This window comes from Candoia aspera, chromosome 1 (genome assembly GCF_035149785.1).
Source record: "Candoia aspera isolate rCanAsp1 chromosome 1, rCanAsp1.hap2, whole genome shotgun sequence".
NCBI lineage: Eukaryota > Metazoa > Chordata > Lepidosauria > Squamata > Boidae > Candoia > Candoia aspera.
In genome coordinates this window covers 35,384,453-35,402,773 of record NC_086153.1, presented here as the reverse complement: position 1 = coordinate 35,402,773, position 18,321 = coordinate 35,384,453, and the positions used below count along the sequence as shown (strand labels likewise).

General features: G+C 39.3%; 1 protein-coding gene across 2 annotated transcripts in view; it reads right to left on the bottom strand.

The window, feature by feature from the left end:
- FSHR (follicle stimulating hormone receptor) overlaps positions 1-18,321 on the bottom strand; it is a 93,703-nt gene that overhangs the window by 11,770 nt on the left and 63,612 nt on the right. For both annotated transcript variants that reach the window (XM_063301664.1, XM_063301672.1), the window contains exons 6-8: positions 18,175-18,252; positions 13,549-13,617; positions 11,987-12,061 (exon numbers count right to left, since the gene is read on the bottom strand). In XM_063301664.1, coding sequence (XP_063157734.1) covers positions 11,987-12,061; positions 13,549-13,617; positions 18,175-18,252 — 222 coding nt within the window. The remainder of the gene's footprint in view (positions 1-11,986; positions 12,062-13,548; positions 13,618-18,174; positions 18,253-18,321) is intronic.

Here is an 18,321-nt window from a genome sequence, read left to right as displayed (position 1 = left end):
TTTATTACATAGCATGGCTGACTCTCTTAAGAGCCAGTTTGGTGTAGTGGTTAAAGCACCAGGAGACCGTGAGTTCTAGGCCCGCCTTAGGCACGAAAGCCGGCTGGGTGACCTTGGGCCAGTCACTCTCTCTCAGCCCAAGAGCCAATCAGGTGTGGTATGAGAGTTCTAGTCCCGCCTTGGGCATGAAAGCCAGCTGGGTGACCTTGGGCCAGTCACTCTCTCTCAGCCCAAGAGCCAATCAGGTGTGGTATGAGAGTTCTAGTCCCGCCTTGGGCATGAAAGCCGGCTGGGTGACTTTGGGCCAGTCACGCTCTCTCAGCCCAACTCACCTCAAAGGATTGCTGTTGTGGGGAAAACAGGCGGAGGAAGGGTATTAGGTATGTTCACCACCTTGAGTTATTTATAAAAATAATAAAGGCGGGATAAAAAAACCTAAAAAAAAATCTCTGAATTCTCATTCAGATCACAGTTAAAATGCTGTATATTTTATACTTCAAAAGGAAGTGAGAAGTAAGGAGGAGGAGATTTTGGAGAATGATGAAATGTAGATGTGGATTAAAATGCATATAAAAGAATGATTGCTGCAAAAAACGAAGATGAAATAAAAAAAATTAATAATGCCTGTAAAGAGTAAAAACAAGGAGCAATTAAAATTAAAAGAGGCAGAGAAAATGCAGAATGGTTTTGATGGAAATAACATTAATTTGGAAATGGATGAAGATGACTGAAAAGGTGCCTCCAGCAGAGTGAAAGGAATTAAGAATAAAAATGATGAAATGATTTGGGATGAAACTGAAGTGAGTGAATGCTAGAAGGAATATTTTAGAGATTCATATGGGAATGACAATTTATATGTTGAAGAATGGAATTGAAGCAAATGCTATCAATGTGAACCCACTTAATGATGAAAAGGAAATCATAAATATATGGGAATATTGAAACACAGGAAGATTGCAGATAAAGATGGTATAACTAGAGAAATGTTAGCATAAATTATGTGGTTTTTGTTGAGGTTTTCCTACTAACGATTAAGACTGCTGTTGTACCTCATCATTTTGGCCGGGTGAAGAGGTTGAATTTGATTGTCTCCTTTCACGTGCTTCATGCAAATCGCCTGGGGGGAGGAGGATCCTGCCCAGACTTGTTTCTTACTTCCTCTTTTTTTTCTCTCTGCCGGCAATGTAACCAAGCAAGGCTTGCTCCAAAGGGGAGCTAAGTCCTTTAAATATGTTTTGCTTTTGTTTTGCTTTCTGTAAATAAATTATTTTTATAGAAATGCTTGGCGTGTGACTTTTTTGACCTCTCCTGGGCTAAAGGCTTTCCCAGTATTCTGCCAACAGGTTATGTGCCCAGTGAGCAACCCAGTAAGCCCAGTAAAACCCAGAGAGAAAAGAGAGATCAGCTCCACACCTCATGCACAATTTAAAGGCAGGTAGCAAAGACCTGTGAAGATTTTCTTTGGAGCCGCCTGGAGATTTTCCAGCAACTGCCGGTCTACAGGACAAAGAAGCCAGCTGAGGTGACTTGCAAAAGAAGGAAGAAGCCATGGCTACCTCCCAGCCCTCAGCGATGCCTCTGGAGCGCCTATCAGAGACCAACTATTTGAATTGGGCCCTGAAGATGGAGATGTATCTTCGCAGAGAGAATCTTTGGCTGCAAATTGGTGAGCAAAGCCCCCAAAATCCCAGTGCTGAATGGCTGAGACAGGATGAGCGGGCTAGAGCCACCATTATCTTGGGAGTTGAGGACAATCAGCTAGTCCACGTGCGAGGCATGCAGTCTGAAAAGCAACTTTGGGACGCTTTGAGAGACTTATATGTAAAGGCAACAGGAGGGAGTAAAGTTACTCTGACGAAAAAGCTGTACAGAGCCTACCTTGCAGAAGGAGATAGCCTTCCTGAGCACCTGCATTATATTCAGCAGCTGTTTGTTGAGTTGCAGGAGAGAGGAATGGAATTTACACCTCTCACAAAATCATATATCCTTCTGTCCTCACTGAATGAAACGTGGGACACGCTGATTTGTACCCTGGAGGCTATGCCTGAAACAGACCTCACCCCATCGTATGTTACACAGTGCTTACTCGCTGAATGGGAGAAGAGGGAGGAAAGATCCCCCCCCCCATCTCTTCTGGAAAGCTGCAGTACCAGAAAACAAGGGAAAAGAAGGGAAAGGAACCTGAGGCCACAGCGCTAGCCAGCCAGCGATGCTTCACTTGTGGTTCAGCTGGACATTTGCAAAGAGACTGTGCCTTGAGACCCAAGAGTAGAAAGATAGAGAAGAAGAACACAAGGGCAACACAGAAGAAGGCTCTTCAGACAACCCAAATTGCACAGGTTGCTGAGAAGGGTAATTCTGATGTATGGGTGTTAGATTCTGGGGCCAGTTGTCATTTATGTAATTGTAAAAGCTCTTTTGTGTCACTGTCTAAAACTGAAAGACAAAGTGTATCTTTGGCTGATGGGTCTGTGACCAAAATTATGGGACAAGGTGACTTGTATTTATCCTGCTTAGGAGAAACTGTAAAAGGTGTGTTGTATGTGCCAAATTTACAATCAAACCTTTTATCTGTGGCACAATTGGCTGCAACAGGGTATATCATAACATTTAAGAAAAATGGTTGTGAGATACGAAAAAATGGGAAATTGTGTGCTACTGGTATGTTAAAAGACTCCTTGTACATTGTGCAAAATGCAAGGAAGCCAAGCTGCAAGGCTGCAGTTGGCAACACTCCACATCATGACTAATGTGTACACCTGATGCACAGGAGATTTGGTCATGCTAATTTCAAGTATATAGCACAAATGCCACAGCTGTGTGCTGACCTAAAGATAAAACCCTGTGATAAATACTTAGACTGTGTAGTTTGCAAAGAATGCAAAACACTAAAAGCTCCTGTGAGTAAGCACAGTGACAGAGTTACAACTAGACCTTTGGAAATTGTACACTCTGACATTATTGGTCCTTTTGCTCCAAGTCTTGGACAAGCAAGGTATGCAATGACCATCATTGATGATTTCTCAAGATACACATTTATCTACATCTTAAAACATAGAGATGAGGCATTTGAGAAATTTAAAAGTTTTGTGACATGGGCAAATGGAAAATTCCCTAGGCCTGTATCTGCACTCCAATGTGATAGAGGAGGAGAATACCTTTCTCACAAATTCAGAAGGTTCCTAGTGGAAAAGGGGATAGAACAAATTCTTTCTAACCCTTACACCCCTCAGCAAAATGGTGTTGCTGAAAGAAAGGGCAGAACCTTGCAAAATGCGATGGAATGCATGTTAAAAGATTCACGATTATGTTTTAAGTTCTGGGGAGAGGCAATATCTACTGCCACTTATGTTCAGAACAGGTTGTATAACTCTATGATTCAGGACACTCCATTCCATTTGTTTTATGGTGTGAAACCAAAGGTAAGCCATCTTAGAGTGTTTGGTAGCACTGCATGGGTTCACATTCCAAAACAGCAGAGAAGGAAAGGAGGCCCCACAACAAAGAAAGCCATCTTTGTTGGCTATGAACAAAGCCAGAGGAGCTACAGGTTCATAATGGGAGAGAAATTAATAATTAGCAAAAGCGCTTCTTTTGCTGAACAAAACTGGGGGAGATTAAATTCTAGCTCTCCAGTTGATCTGACCACCACAAGAGAACAGCAAGGACTTGCTGATGGTGATCTTTTGCCTGATGAGGACATTAAACCAGAAAAGCAAACTGAAGATCTGTCTGATGAGACAGATGCTTCTCAGGAAAGTGATAGGAGTCAAAATTTAAGCCCTGTATTACCTCGCAGATCTCAGAGGAGTAATAAAGGCGTTCCTCCATCACGTTTTCAGGCTGAAACAGTAAAGGCTTTTCACATATTCACAGAACCTGAGTCTTTAGAACAAGTGAATGCTTTACCACCAGAGATTGCACAAAATTGGCATTCTGCCATGCAACAGGAATTAGCATCCTTGAAAGAAAATAAAACATGGAAACTGGTAAATCTACCTCCCAATGAACGCTGTCTGGGTTATAGGTGGGTTTTCAAACTGAAAAGGGATGCTGATGGCAAAATCCAAAAATATAAAGCAAGGTTGGTTGCAAAAGGGTTCACTCAAAGGAAAGATTTAGACTTTGACAAGACTTTTGCACCAGTTACTAAAGGTGAATCAATTAGATTACTGTTAAAAGTTGCTGCACTAAAAGGAATGTCAGTTAACCACTATGACATTCAAATTGCATTTCTCTATGGTGATTTAGATCACAAATTATACATGCAGCAACCCCCTGGCTATGAAAAAGGGGAGAATCTAGTCTGTGAACTGCAGAAGTCAATCTATGGGTTAAAACAAGCTGCTAGATCCTGGAACCAAAAAGTAGATGAAAAACTGCAGAATTTTTGGTTTTGAAAAAGGAAAAGCAGATCCCTGTGTATATATGAAGAAGGACAAACAAGGCTGTATGTATCTGTGCATTTATGTTGATGATTTGCTGCTGTTCACATCAACAGAAAAACAAAGGCTTGATTTTGAAGCCTGCATGAAAAGCCATTTCATATTAAAAAGCCTTGGAGTTGTGACCAATTACCTAGGTTTGGAAGTACACAGAGACAAGGATGGTAGCTTTCTGTTAAACCAACGTAGTAAAATTCAAAAGCTCCTAGAAGATTTTAATATGCAAGACTGTAAATCAGTCTCTACTCCGATGATAATAGATTTTCAGAAAGATATAGGAGAAACTCAATTAACTGAGGCAGAGAACTATAGATCTGCAATTGGAAGTTTACTATACATTGCAAATCATTCTCGCCCAGATATCTCAAATTCTGTGGCCATTTTAAGTAGACAGGTAGAGAAGCCTACATCTACTGGAAAAGCAGCATTGAAGAGGTTAATGAGGTATTTGCAAGGAACAAAGAATTATTGCCTGAAGCTAAATGCCTCTGGAACTGAGAAATTGCAGGCTTTTGCCGATTCTGACTGGGGAGCAGATGTCAGTGACAGAAAATCCACTTCTGGGATTTTAATTCAATTTGCTGGATCTAGCTTAGGCTGGCATTCTAGAAAACAAACACTTGTTGCTCTTTCCACTGCAGAAGCAGAGTTTTATTCTCTAACACAAACCTGTAATGAGGTTACATGGTTTAAACATTTGTTAAAAGACATAGGCATGGAAGTGAACCAGCCTATAACTGTTTATGAGGATAATCAAGCTTGCATTGCTATGGCAAAATCTGAAGCCTGCAGAAATAGAACAAAACATATCGATATTAGATATCAATATATCAAAGATATGATAAGCAAAGGAGAAATAATGTTAAAATATCAAAAGACATGATTGCTGATATTTTAACCAAACCTCTTCCTGTACCAAGACACAAAGAGTTGTCAGAGAAGATTAGTTTGTATCTTAATCTGTAGTGTAAAAAGGGGAGTGTTGAGGTTTTCCTACTAACGGTTAAGACTGCTGTTGTACCTCATCATTTTGGCTGGGTGAAGAGGTTGTATTTGATTGTCTCCTTTCACGTGCTTCATGCAAATCGCCTGGGGGGAGGAGGATCCTGCCCGGACTTGTTTCTTACTTCCTCTTTTTTTTTTCTCTGCCGGCAAGTAGCCAAGCAAGGCTTGCTCCAAAGGGGAGCTAAGTCCTTTAAATATGTTTTGCTTTTGTTTTGTTTTCTGTAAATAAATTATTTTTATAGAAATGCTTGGTGTGTGACTTTTTTGACCTCTCCTGGGCTAAAGGCTTTCCCAGCATTCTGCCAACAGTTTTCTTATGGATTGATTGCACAGCTTGTTTTACATATATTAAACATACGCATTCATGCTTGGGCAATTGGAAGAATCCTGTTATTGTTCCCCTATATAAGGGGAAGATAGAAAGAGTGAATGCAAAAACTATAGGGGGGTTAATTTGGCCAGCATACCTGGGAAGGTAATTCAGTGGAGTTCTGATTAAAAGGGTAGGTGAGCAAAATGAAGAAAACATGGGTAGTATAGTTTGGCTTTGTGATGGGCAGACTAGAGTTTATGTCAAGCCTGGTCACTCGAGCTTTCACTCAATCACGACCCATAAGCGGATGCTTATAAATATGTTTAATGAAGCGAAGCATCCAGTACAAAGCAAAAGTTGCAAATGGCATTTTCCATGCATTCTACAGTTTAAAATCACAAAAGCCTCTAATTCCCACCCACCCCACTATCCTATAGGTAAGCACCCTTCCTCCTTGTGCCAGCAGATGGCTTGAATGGTTTTCTGCCTGTTGGCCTTGGGACAAGGAGCATCTAGCTCAAACAAAATGATTCACACACCATTCCAGCTCCCCCTCCCTGCTGGTGACAGTCTGACACGGGTTGCTTGAAGATAGATGCAAGTTCGATAAGATGTTCTGGGAACATTTGATTGGGGACCCTGACAGTTTTGCTCTCCAACAGGTTATTGAAAAAGATAAGAACGTGAGGAAATTTATTGCATATTTGTTGGTTTAGAGCAGTGTTTCTCAACCTTGGCAACTTTTAAGATGTGTGGACTTCAGCTCCCAGAATTCCCCATGCTAGCTGGGGAATTCTGGGAGCTGAAGTCCACACATCTTAAAGTTGCCAAGGTTGAGAAATACTGTTTTAGAGGAAATATATCAGAAAGTGAATAGGGTTGAATTATGGAATGCTTTGTGTGAATATGTAGTTGAAAGCTCACTGCTGAGTGTAGTGTACAGTATATTGGAAGTAAAGCATGTGTGAGAATGAATGAAATACTTAATGAATGGTTTACCACTGTGCAGATGAGGAAGTATGATGTCCCATTGGTTATTTCATGTGTTTATGGATAAATTGATAAAGAAAGCTTGTGGTGATTTTAGATGTGTGTTGACTGAGGAGGTAAACATGAATGTACTATTGTACGCAGCCAGTGCAATGTTGTTTGCTTGAATGATTTCAGCAAATGTTACATAGACTGTATGATAGGACAAGAAGCATGGTTGTAAACACCAATGCATCAGAGACCACAATACTGGTGTTGGATGGGCAAAATGCAATAAATGAATACAAGTTATACTTAAATAGCAAAAAATTAAAGCAAGTAGAAGAATTTGTGTACCTTGGTAGAACATTTACTAAAAATGGAAAAATGCATGGAGTTATTTTAAGACATGCGAATGCTGGCACAAAGATAATAGATAGTATGTGGTTTGTTGTGAGGAATGAATGTTTGTCAAAAGAAGTAAAATGTCTATGTATAAGAGCCATAAATGTAAGTTGAATGCAGTGAGAATGGGATATATAAGAAGTGTGTGTGGTAAAAGAAGAACATGTTAGGTTCATGAATGAATGGGTGTTGAATGAATGTGAAATGAGTACAAAGTGTAGTACCAGTATGAAAGAATTATGCTGAGATGGTTTAATTATATAGAAAGAATGAATGAAGACAGAGTCACAAAAGAAATATATGAAGGGAAAGTGAATAGGTTGATAGGAAGAGGAAGATTGGAAATGTAGCTGGATGGAGTTGAGGAGATCATCACAAACAGAGACATTTAAAGAAGAAAAGGAAAGGTATAAAAAGATACTTGCATGTGGTGGAAGCAGGGATGGTTTGCAAGAACGGAATGATTTGGCAAGGTATAATAAATGGTATTTGTGTAAATTAGATTTTGCTGTTTCCTTTCCTTTTCTTTTTTTTAATCTCATGCCTTATCTTCTTCAGCATACTATTTCTTACCTCCTTTTTTGAATTTGTATAACTCTGCTTACTCCAGAAGGGAACAGTATGATGTGCATATAGATATGTATGTATGTGTTCATGCTTGATCTCCCTTATAGTTACATTTCCCCCACTTGATCTTATATTTCCACTTCCATCATGACTGAAGGTTTTATCCTCTCTTAGAAAATTGAGGTTCAGCCAATGAAATGTATTCAGAATAAGTTCATGAAAGGGTAAAGAAACACTTTTTCACATAACACGTAATTAAATTTACAGAATGTGCTGCTCTAAGGTGAGGTGCACCTAGTAATAGATAAATTTAAAAGAGAATCAGATTAATTTAGACAGAGAACTATAAAACTACTATCCTGGAAATCCAAATAACCAATATGCCAATGAGAATGCTGACCTTTATTACCTTGTGTTCTCAGGCAAATTGGGATTGCAATTGAGGATTTATAATCTCTTGGACAAAACCTATGTATTCAGTATTATTAAACAGAGATTTTTGGACTTAGAATATCATAAACTCAGACCAGCTCAACCTCGTGTCTGTTTGCCTGCTACACTTGGTGTAGAAAATCATCTGGGCAAGATGACACATGATTTACATGATCTCGTGGTACCATCTCAGCGTAGGGCCTTCTTTCTGGCCAGAGTAAATGCTCTTCCTTCCAAGGCGCTCTTTGGAAGGTACAAACACATTCCCATCCATGAGAGGCTCTGTCTCTGTGGCAGTCTGGATACAATTCATCACATCATCTTTGACTGCCACTTATTTGTGTCTCTTCGGCATGAATTACTCTTAAAACCTTTACAGAGTAAATACCCGTTAAATGTTGTAGATCCTGTGTCATCTTGCCAATATCTATTGAGTGATGCTGTATCTGAAACCACCCAAATTGTTGCCAAATTCCTAGAGGAAGTACTTAAAAGGAAATGTAATCAAATTTTTCAATGAGTATCACTCTTTCTTTGTTACTCTCATGATATGTTAATACCTTTTGCATTTTATTGCTTTTATAATGCCAATAAAGGTTTGATTGATTGATATTACCCTGTGTATTTTGAAGAGTATTATCAGGCAGGCAGACTATCTGTGGTTTGGTCTATGTGATTTTCCATTTTACTCTCACACAACCCTTCTGAAATAAATTAAGCTGAAAAAGTGTGGCTGGACTATGGTCACCCAATGACCATGACATTATGGGTAAGGAGAGATTAGCTCTGCCTAGAGGAACAGGGTATGTGCATGTAAGGATGTGTGGTCCCTCTCAGCAAATCAAATAACTGACTGTCTCCCATTAAATCCTTTGTTGTTAAAAAATGAAACGTATACATTTGTAATCCCATGCAACTTCAATAATAAAATAAATTAATTTTCAAATGTATTTAATTTATTTGAAACATTTGTATAACCGCCCATCATACAACAGAATTCAGGGTGGCTTACAACCAATAAAAACAATATATACAACCATAAAAACAAAAAGAAAACAAAACTCAAAACAGAAAAACCTGGGGCCACAAGCACACTTTCCTGATGCCACCTACAGCATTTTCAACCTGCTCCAACTTCACCCTATCCCAGCACTTGGGTGAAGAGCTGAGCCTTGAGAACTCTCCAGAAGGTTAAAAGGATGGGAACCTGTCGGATCTCAAGGGGGAGGATGTTCTATAGGGTAGGGGCTACAATGGAAAAGTCATGCTTCTGAAGACCCACAAGATGGCAACGTTTAAGGACCAGGACCATGCCTACCTTATTTGCTCTGGCGGGATGGGCAAATACCCTCAGGGAGAGGTGGTCCCGCAGTTAACTTGGTCCCATGCCATGTAGGGCTTTAAAGGTGAAAACCAGCATCTTGAATTGTAGCTGGAAGGAAACTGCAGATTTTTCTAATATATAACATATTTAACCCAACTTTTCCTAACACACACTTTTCTTGGTAGACACCTTTCCCATATATACACTACTTTTTCTGCACATTTTGAGCTGTGAATGGGAAAGATACTTGTAAATTTCGTACATTATTACAACAGAGATCAAATGAGAGTTTGGTTCTAAGATGTCAGGAACTTATTTATTTTTCAAAGGATGAACATACTGGAATTTGAATATTTCTGTCTTAAAGATGGACCAGGTCCAGCTCTTTGAGTGTAGGCAACCACATGTTCCTCTTATTTGGCCCATAGTGCCTTCTTACTGCAATCCTGAAATTCATTAAAAATGCCTTTTATTATTTTGGGGAGGGCTAATATTTTGAATTTTTATCTTTTTTTTTCTGGCCATATTCACTTTTTGTCTGAACCAGCTTCGTTTATTGTCCTTTCTATCAATGGCTAAGTCCAGCATAGGCATCTGATACAAGCCACAATGGCACCATGTGTGACACGTCATTTCAGTGTGAAAATTGTATTATCTGCAGTTTGCCATCATGGTACCTATGACATGATTTCCTGCTCCTTGTCCCTCCCTCTGGACTTGCTTGAAGTGCAGCCCTTGACCTTGAAAACAGAATCTATAGACAGAACAGATTCTTTTTGGGGCTCCCCTGACCTATTCCACTGTTTTTGATGTGAGGGATACTACTACTAACAATAACTGGCAAATAGAGGGAGAAAATGTAGAAGCAGTGAAAGACTTTGTATTCCTAGGTGCAAAGATTACTGCAGTTGCTGACTGCAGTCAGGAAATCAGAAGACGCTTAATCCTTGGGAGAAGAGCAATGACAAATCTCGATAAAATAGTTAAGAGCAGAGACATCACACTGACAACAAAGGCCCGCATAGTTAAAGCAATGGTGTTCCCTGTAGTAACATATGGCTGTGAGAGCTGGACCATAAGGAAGGCTGAGAGAAGGAAGATCGATGCTTTTGAACTGTGGTGTTGGAGGAAAATTCTGAGAGTGCCTTGGACTGCAAGAAGCTCAAACCAGTCCATCCTCCAGGAAATAAAGCCAGACTGCTCCCTTGAGGGAATGATATTAAAGGCAAAACTGAAATACTTTGGCCACATAATGAGAAGACAGGACACCCTGGAGAAGGTGCTGATGCTAGGGAGAGTGGAAGGCAAAAGGAAGAGGGGCCGACCAAGGGCAAGGTGGATGGATGATATTCTAGAGGTGACAGACGCGTCCCTGGGGGAGCTGGGGGTGTTGACGACCGACAGGAAGTTCTGGCGTGGGCTGGTCCATGAAGTCACGAAGAGTCGGAGGCGACTAAACGAATAAACAACAACTACTAACAATAATTATAATCAGAATCAAATTAATTCCAAAGTGATAAAGGTGATATGAATATAACAAGATCACCTCATTGGTCCACCTGTCCAACAGCATGTTACCGAGAGTGCTGGACCAGATGGCTCCAGATAGCTCAAAAGCAAAAAACATAAAATTCCAAAACACTTCCCTGTTTTCACCTCTGAATATGGAGTTTTCATTTAGTTTATAGGAGATAATAGCTCCATTATGCTCTGTACCGGTTACACTTCACTGAAGTACTGGGTTCCATTCTTGGCACTGCAGCATCAAAGGGATACGGAGAGGCTGGAGCAGCTACCCACACATTAAAGAGTCCAGAGGCCAAGCCGTATGAGGAATAGTTAAAGGAGGTGGTCATGTTTAATTTACAAAAGAGAATACTAAGGGGAGATATAACAACATTCGGTGAATGCCTACAAGCCTGTCAGATCAGGACAGAACCAATAGTTTGAAACTAAAAGGAAGAAGATTCAGGTGGAATACATGGAGGAATTTCCTAATTACAATTAAGTAGTGAAACAGTCTGGTTAGAAAAGTGGGGACCCTGTCTTGGTGGATGTCCTCGAAAGGAGGCTGAATGGCTACCAGTGATAGAGATTCTGGTTGATTCTTGCAATGAACAGGGGTTTGGACTAGATGACCTCTAAGATTCCTTCCAACTCCTACATTCTATAATTCTATCTGAAGTTGTCTCATTCCCTTTTAGATTATCTAAGTTGGAATCCATTGCCACTTCACAAAGAAATACATTCCTTAGTTTCGATATAGCCAAAGTCCCTTAAATGAATCATAAATTGGGAATTATGTGTTAATTATTTTGTGCTCTTTAGGGGAGCAAAGCATCAAAAGTAAATATATAGTGCAGAGCAAAGAGATCCATGCAATGATGAAATTTAAATGCTTCTTAAAATTCATCTAGCCACATACATCCTTCTTTGATGTGAGCTGAGATGGTATCTTAACATCTACTTATCTGAGATTATACCAGCATCAGCAATGGCAAGCATATAATGAGAATTATTACTTACAAATAACCTGGTCCATTGGCTCCTTGGAATACTTCATTAGGTAACTTTTCTAGGTTATAATTACCACTCAGATTTCTGTTAGAAACAAACAAACAAACAATATTTGTTTAATGCTAGGCACTTCAAGAAGGTATCTATGGGCATTAATGTATCTGTAGAGAACTTCCTAATTGATAGGCTCCCTGTGACATTTGACAAGATTATTTTCTGATGGCCTTCTGCAAAACGAAGTGCCATCCAACAACACTTTTTCCCAAGGAAAGAATGGACTCCATACTGGTTCACAGGTTTCTTTCAAAAAATAAACATTTCTGCAATGCTGTGTGTTGCTGAGAAATGTGTCCATCAGTCCCTACAATAGATAGAGCTATACTGGGGTATATCCTGGGAGGGCTAGAGACAAGGGGAAGATCTTTATCAGTTTGCATTTGGTAAATGACTATTTTGGGATTGGTCATATCTATTGAGAGCCATTTCGTGACAGCAGCATGTGGTTTCAGAAAGATTTGAGAGCCCTGGCTTACAAGCTTGGAAAACTCTCATCCCTTCATTCAACTTACTGCATTGCTTAAATTATGTTATTTAATTTAGACTTCTCTTGGTCATATTCACTGGAAATTCTGGTATGGCAGTTTCCATACATCTGAAAATGCCAGCTTGGGGAGTGCTCTTTTAAGTCAAAGGATATTCTACAGGCTACAGTTCCATCCTGAAAAACCAAGAGATGACCTTCCATTTGGAATATTGTCAGCTGATTCCAATATGCCATCAATTCAGGGATATAGGTAGCATTTATACTCTTGTAGAATATTTCAAAACATAAGAACTCTGGGATTTTGTCTTTGGAATCTAACTTACCTATCACTCTCCATTCAAAAGAATATCACTTTTAAATTGTTTATTTATTCATACATAGTTACATTTTTCCCCATATTGGTGCATTATGATAGAGACCTAGGTTTAGGGAGCCTGGCACAAGCTTTGCTGCAGCAACTTAACATGCCAGTCCTTCAAGAAAGTATAAATATAGGCTCTATTCCAAATATTTGGCAGAGATGATGTACAGAAGTACAAAGCTTTAGTAAAACTCCATTCTTTCTCTTTCCTAGGCCACTGCCATATGTCTAAAATATTTTCCTGCCCCCCACACTGCAACTGTAAGCATAGATTAGTGAACTTAATATACTTTTATAAATATATTATAATATAATAATACATATATATATATTTTATCTGTTCAATCGTGTCTGATTCTTGGAGACTGCCTAGACAAGTCCCTGCAGTTTTCTTGGCAAGGTTTTTCAGATGTGGTTTGCCCTTGCCTGCTTCCTAGGGCTGAGAGAGAGTGACTGGCCCAAGGTCACCCAGCTGGCTTCATGCCCAAGGCAAGACTAGAACTCATGGTCTCTTGGTTTCTCGCCTGATGCCTTAACCACTACACCAAACTGGCTCTCAGATAATATAATATAATATAATATAATATAATATAATATAATATAATATAATATAATATAATATAATATAATATAATATAATAAATATAATATATAATATGTACGCACAGTTCAGACAAGATAGTCCCATTGAAGGCATGGTTTTCAATCTCACAGATTCCATTTTTATTCAGCCTTCTGCAAGAAAGAAAAAATGATGCTTATTTTTTTTTAATCTCTAAAAGGCTTTTAATACAAACCCCTATTTTTCAAACAGTTTATTAAATAACAATATACTCTCTGACACAATTGTGTCAATTTGATGAATTCTTCCTGCCCTCCCCTCCTTTTTTTTTTCTATCCTTAATGAGGAACAAGTTCAAGAAAAAGATAGGTGGATTTCCAGGCTTTCCCACCGAGCACTACCTAGTGTGGGTGAAAACAACTACCAATCACTCTCCTTAATGTAGATAATGCACTTAAGACTGTAGATAGCTACCTGGGGCAGAAAATGCAGCTGCCTTTCAAATCTCCTGAGTGACAGTTAAGAGACAAAAATGTGCTCTGTGTTTGTGTCCTTCAGTCAGGCTATTTTTGAACAGAGGTGCTCTTCTGGTTTCAGTGTCTATTTTTAAGGTCTCCAAAGAGCTCTAGCCCTGTTTTTTAAACAAAATTTACTGCTCTTTCAAAAGAGCATTAAACTCACATTAAAAACAAAACAAAACAGATCTGGCTCTTTTAAAAGAGCACCAAACCCATGAATACAAGAAGTCCATGCAATGTCTAACTGGCACTTTCTTAAGCACCAGTTAGTTACTACAGCAGATACCCCAGCTGAAATTAGCTGTCTAATACGTCACCAAGCACGTATTCAAGGAAGTACTGAAGATTACGTTCATGACAAAAATTGTCAGTCAAAGAGGGAAGATGCTAGTTTAAAACTGGAACAATGTAAAAGTACCACTTTCATTAATTTGGCGAGTAACATTATTAACTTGCAATTCATCAGTAAGAATACTGACTTAAAATTTTCAGATGTATCCTACAATAAAATCTGATTATATAGTCAAATTTTACCATTTTGCCTAATTTCAAATGTGTGTGTTCTGTTTAGCACAATAATCACCATCTGCCATCAGTATATTACATAATACAAAAAGGACAGTTGCTTACCAGAGAAGTTAAAAACCGACATGTTGTCGCAGAGATGAGAGAATGAAATGGAAACAAGGATAAATGGAGGTAGAATGGGGGAGGGGGAGATGGGTGGTGGCAAAATTTGATAAATAAATAAATTTATACCTACTCATGCTTCCTTATAGTAGGATATAGATACAGTATGAATAGGTATAGATGAATGAGCACGCATTGTTCACCTGTTTACCCTGCTTTCCTCTTACTCTCCCTTTCCTGAGGCAAATTTTACATTGTAGACCTATTGGGACAGGGATCTATTCTCTTTATATTTCAGTAGCATCATTTACAAAATGGGCATACAAAGACGATTAAACTATTATTAGCGAGCCCTGTTCTCAGTCCTTGCAATTCACATTAGCTCTTGGTCATCTGAAATCACCATTTTACAATCTCAATTCTCCTTTTGGAACCACTCCTCTACAGAAGCATTTAATACATTCGGGTGTACCATTTCTCTGGATGTGGAATGTGCTGCCAAAATTATGAAATGATAATAAAACCTGGGGTGTCTGCCCATGGAATCTTAAAGCTTGCTGAGAATTTGTCCCTCAGGGTACAATGAAGTTAATATGCCTTTCCCTCTCTGCTTCTTGCTTAGTCCCAAACAATCTACCACAGTCAGCTATACTTATCATTCCTCCTGCATAATTTGCCTTCTTCTCTGCTCCTATTGTGACTTGGCAAGGCTCATTCACTCTTAACCCAAACTGGCAGGCCTGAGTGATGGGTTAACAATGAATCATTTAATTAAACTGTCAGAAATCCTCCACGCTTGGCCTCTAATCCAGAGCGAAAGCTGCCCATTCAAGCGATACACTTATCTAAGGTCCGAGAGGGTGTGTGAAGGTTGATGTGGAAATCAATTATGGTCTTGGTTGGGGAGATTACCCTTTGACAGTGAAAGGCATGTGCCCTTTGGTGTCACATCTTCAATACATGTCAGAACCTATCACAGCTTACCAAAAAACCTTCCATAATGCCTTTGGAGGTGGCAAACCAGAGAGAGATAGCTTCACCGTCAGGTGCCCTGACATGAGCTCTTGTGGCAGTGGAGAGAAGACCTAATCATGAGGTGGACCTCCAAAGAACAAATCTCCTGTTTCTGAGGGAAGATTCAGATTGAGAAGTCATTCAACAGCTAATTACTTCCTGACAGGAGGCTCTCACGGAGGCTAGAATAATGCTTATTGGCAGCTCCTCATTATGCTAGAGATCAGGGAAAGTGGGGCTGCTGCAGATTTTTCTCCTGGGCCTTCTTGTTTAACGTCTTTATAAATAATGTGGACAAAGGAGCACAGAAGATGCTCATTTAGTTTGCAGTGTGACAGCTAAAAATGTGAACATGGCTTTAGATTGCACTATACTGCCTCCCTAATTTTGGTAAGCACATTAGAAATTTTGAGATCATATTGATGGCTGCCAAGGGCCTTCAAAATGAGGAGGTTGTAAAGTAAGGCCAACCATCCCTTCTAGCCCCCGGGATGCTCTTTATTGCTATTTGCTTCCCTTAGGATTTGGGTTTTTCCTTTTCCTGGGCAGGAGGTCATGCTTATGCTGAGCTGCAGCCATCCATGGTTTTTATTTTCTAAAAATGTTTATGGGAAGCATTTAATTTTGTCTAATTAAAATAACTTTAAAGAATATTTAGGTAGGGCAGGGGAGCTGGATAGTGCCCAGGAAGGTAATGTGACTGTGTGGGAGAGGACTTTTGCCTGGGCTGCTGCTTGTGATGGAATTCAGAAATTGCATTTGATGCACATTTTTCACCTTTAGAAGAGCAGTGAACGCACCTTTCTTCAGCCCAGCCTATCAAATGTAAATGATTTTAGTACTTGTGGCTTTAATTGCCTTATGATGACATTATTTCCATCTTGTGTTTCTGTATTATTGTTAGATGCACTAAGTATTCAAAGAATGAAAAGACAGTATATAGAATGAATAAATAAATGAAGTAACTGAGTAAGATGGGAGCCAAGTCCCAGCATTAACACTTGATTTGTCCCTCTCACAAGAGTTCTAGAAATCCATGGTGTCATAGGATTTCTTGCAGTGATTTGGGTAAGTTGTTAGACTTGTTTTTAGAACCATGTGCAGTGAAAATTAACTTCTTGCTACACACATGGGCCTTTCTTAATCTTTCTTCCTTTCAGTGAGGAAAGATGGAAGATTTATCCCTGCCCATCATGTGGGCCTTATTAGACCACACACTTGAATTTTGCCTGCAGTCAACTGCCTTTTGCCTGGTTTTAAGAGGCACTGCTCGCAGCAATACCTTACCGAATCTTAGAGTTCAGACAGGATCTTGCAGCGGGTTATCCTGACCAACTCAGAAGAATACATTATTTATGCCTTTTTGGGAGGAGATGGGCGGTGATAGAAATTTGAATAATAAATAAATAAATAAACAAACAAACAAATAAATAATTTAACAGCTTAGAGTACAGCCACAAAGGAATCCCCCACCCCTACCCCGCTTCATTGCAAGTGCATATAAAACTATAAAAAGAGCTAGGATCATGTAACACTTTGTTGGAAAAGAGGGACAGAAAAGGAAGACCCAGACTAAACTCTGTATAACTTGTCCTTGGTCAGAAAGCATCTCTGAATGAAGGTTCTGGAAATGACACAAGCAAATCTTGGGCATTCTTATAATGATAACAAGAGGAAGCAGGCATCTGCTTTACCATATGTATTCAGTTATGCCCAACACACACAGATGAGAAGTGTCAAGGCTGCATGCCTATTCACAAAAAGACAGGATTGCTCCTGCACAGTGCAAAGGGTTCTATGCAGGCAGCATGACACTGTCCTGTGAAGTAGCCAGTAATGATATATTAACATTATACACAAGTATATCAAATAATCAGCTGCTCTCCCCATTGTTTAATGGAGGAAGGGAATGCTGGGAGCTGACAGGAAATAAGAAGCCATCCAGCTGACTTTGAGTGGCACTTGAAAGATATGAGAGTGTCTTGGCATTTGAAAAGGGGAAGTAATGGGAGAATCATTAATTTTTAAATGTGCTCCATGTCGAGAAAGGGGGAGGGGGGCAATGAATGAAAAAGGAGTAAAGCAATTCAGTTCTCTTAGCACGAGGGCTCTTTTCATATCCGTGAAATTTAATCAGTTGGAAAGCTGTAGTAAATCCAAGTAAATCCAAGCATCTATATTTTTAAAAAAATGTAGGTTAAGCAGCATAAACTTGGGGAAATAAGGTCATGTAAAAGGTAGCATTATATAGGACAAGCTAAAAACAGATACTGGAAATGCTATGTGAAAAGAGATTGAGCTGGGTAAATCAGCAACAACAAAAATGAAGGTGATTTGTATTGCTCAGGTGCCAATCTGTCCTCATTTGCCAAGGAAATTTGTATTTTCTTGGTCCTTTTTTCAGTACTGCACTATTTTAGGTATGATACATTTGAATAGCAGTTCATATATCTGAATTTTAAAACTTCTGTGAGAGCTAAAGCTAGACAAACATACTGTATAGATAGGCCAAAAATAATAATAATAAAAAAATGTTTGTGTGTGTGTATAAAATCAGATGTAACTTACATATCAACACGATCAGAACTTAGGCCCAGAAAGGAATTTCTTTCAATTTTGCGTATATTTATGTTGTCTTGAATATCTCTGAGATTAAAAGAAAAAAAAAAGGGGGGGGGGGTTCAAATATGCATTTTCACACTCTGTTGCTGGAAT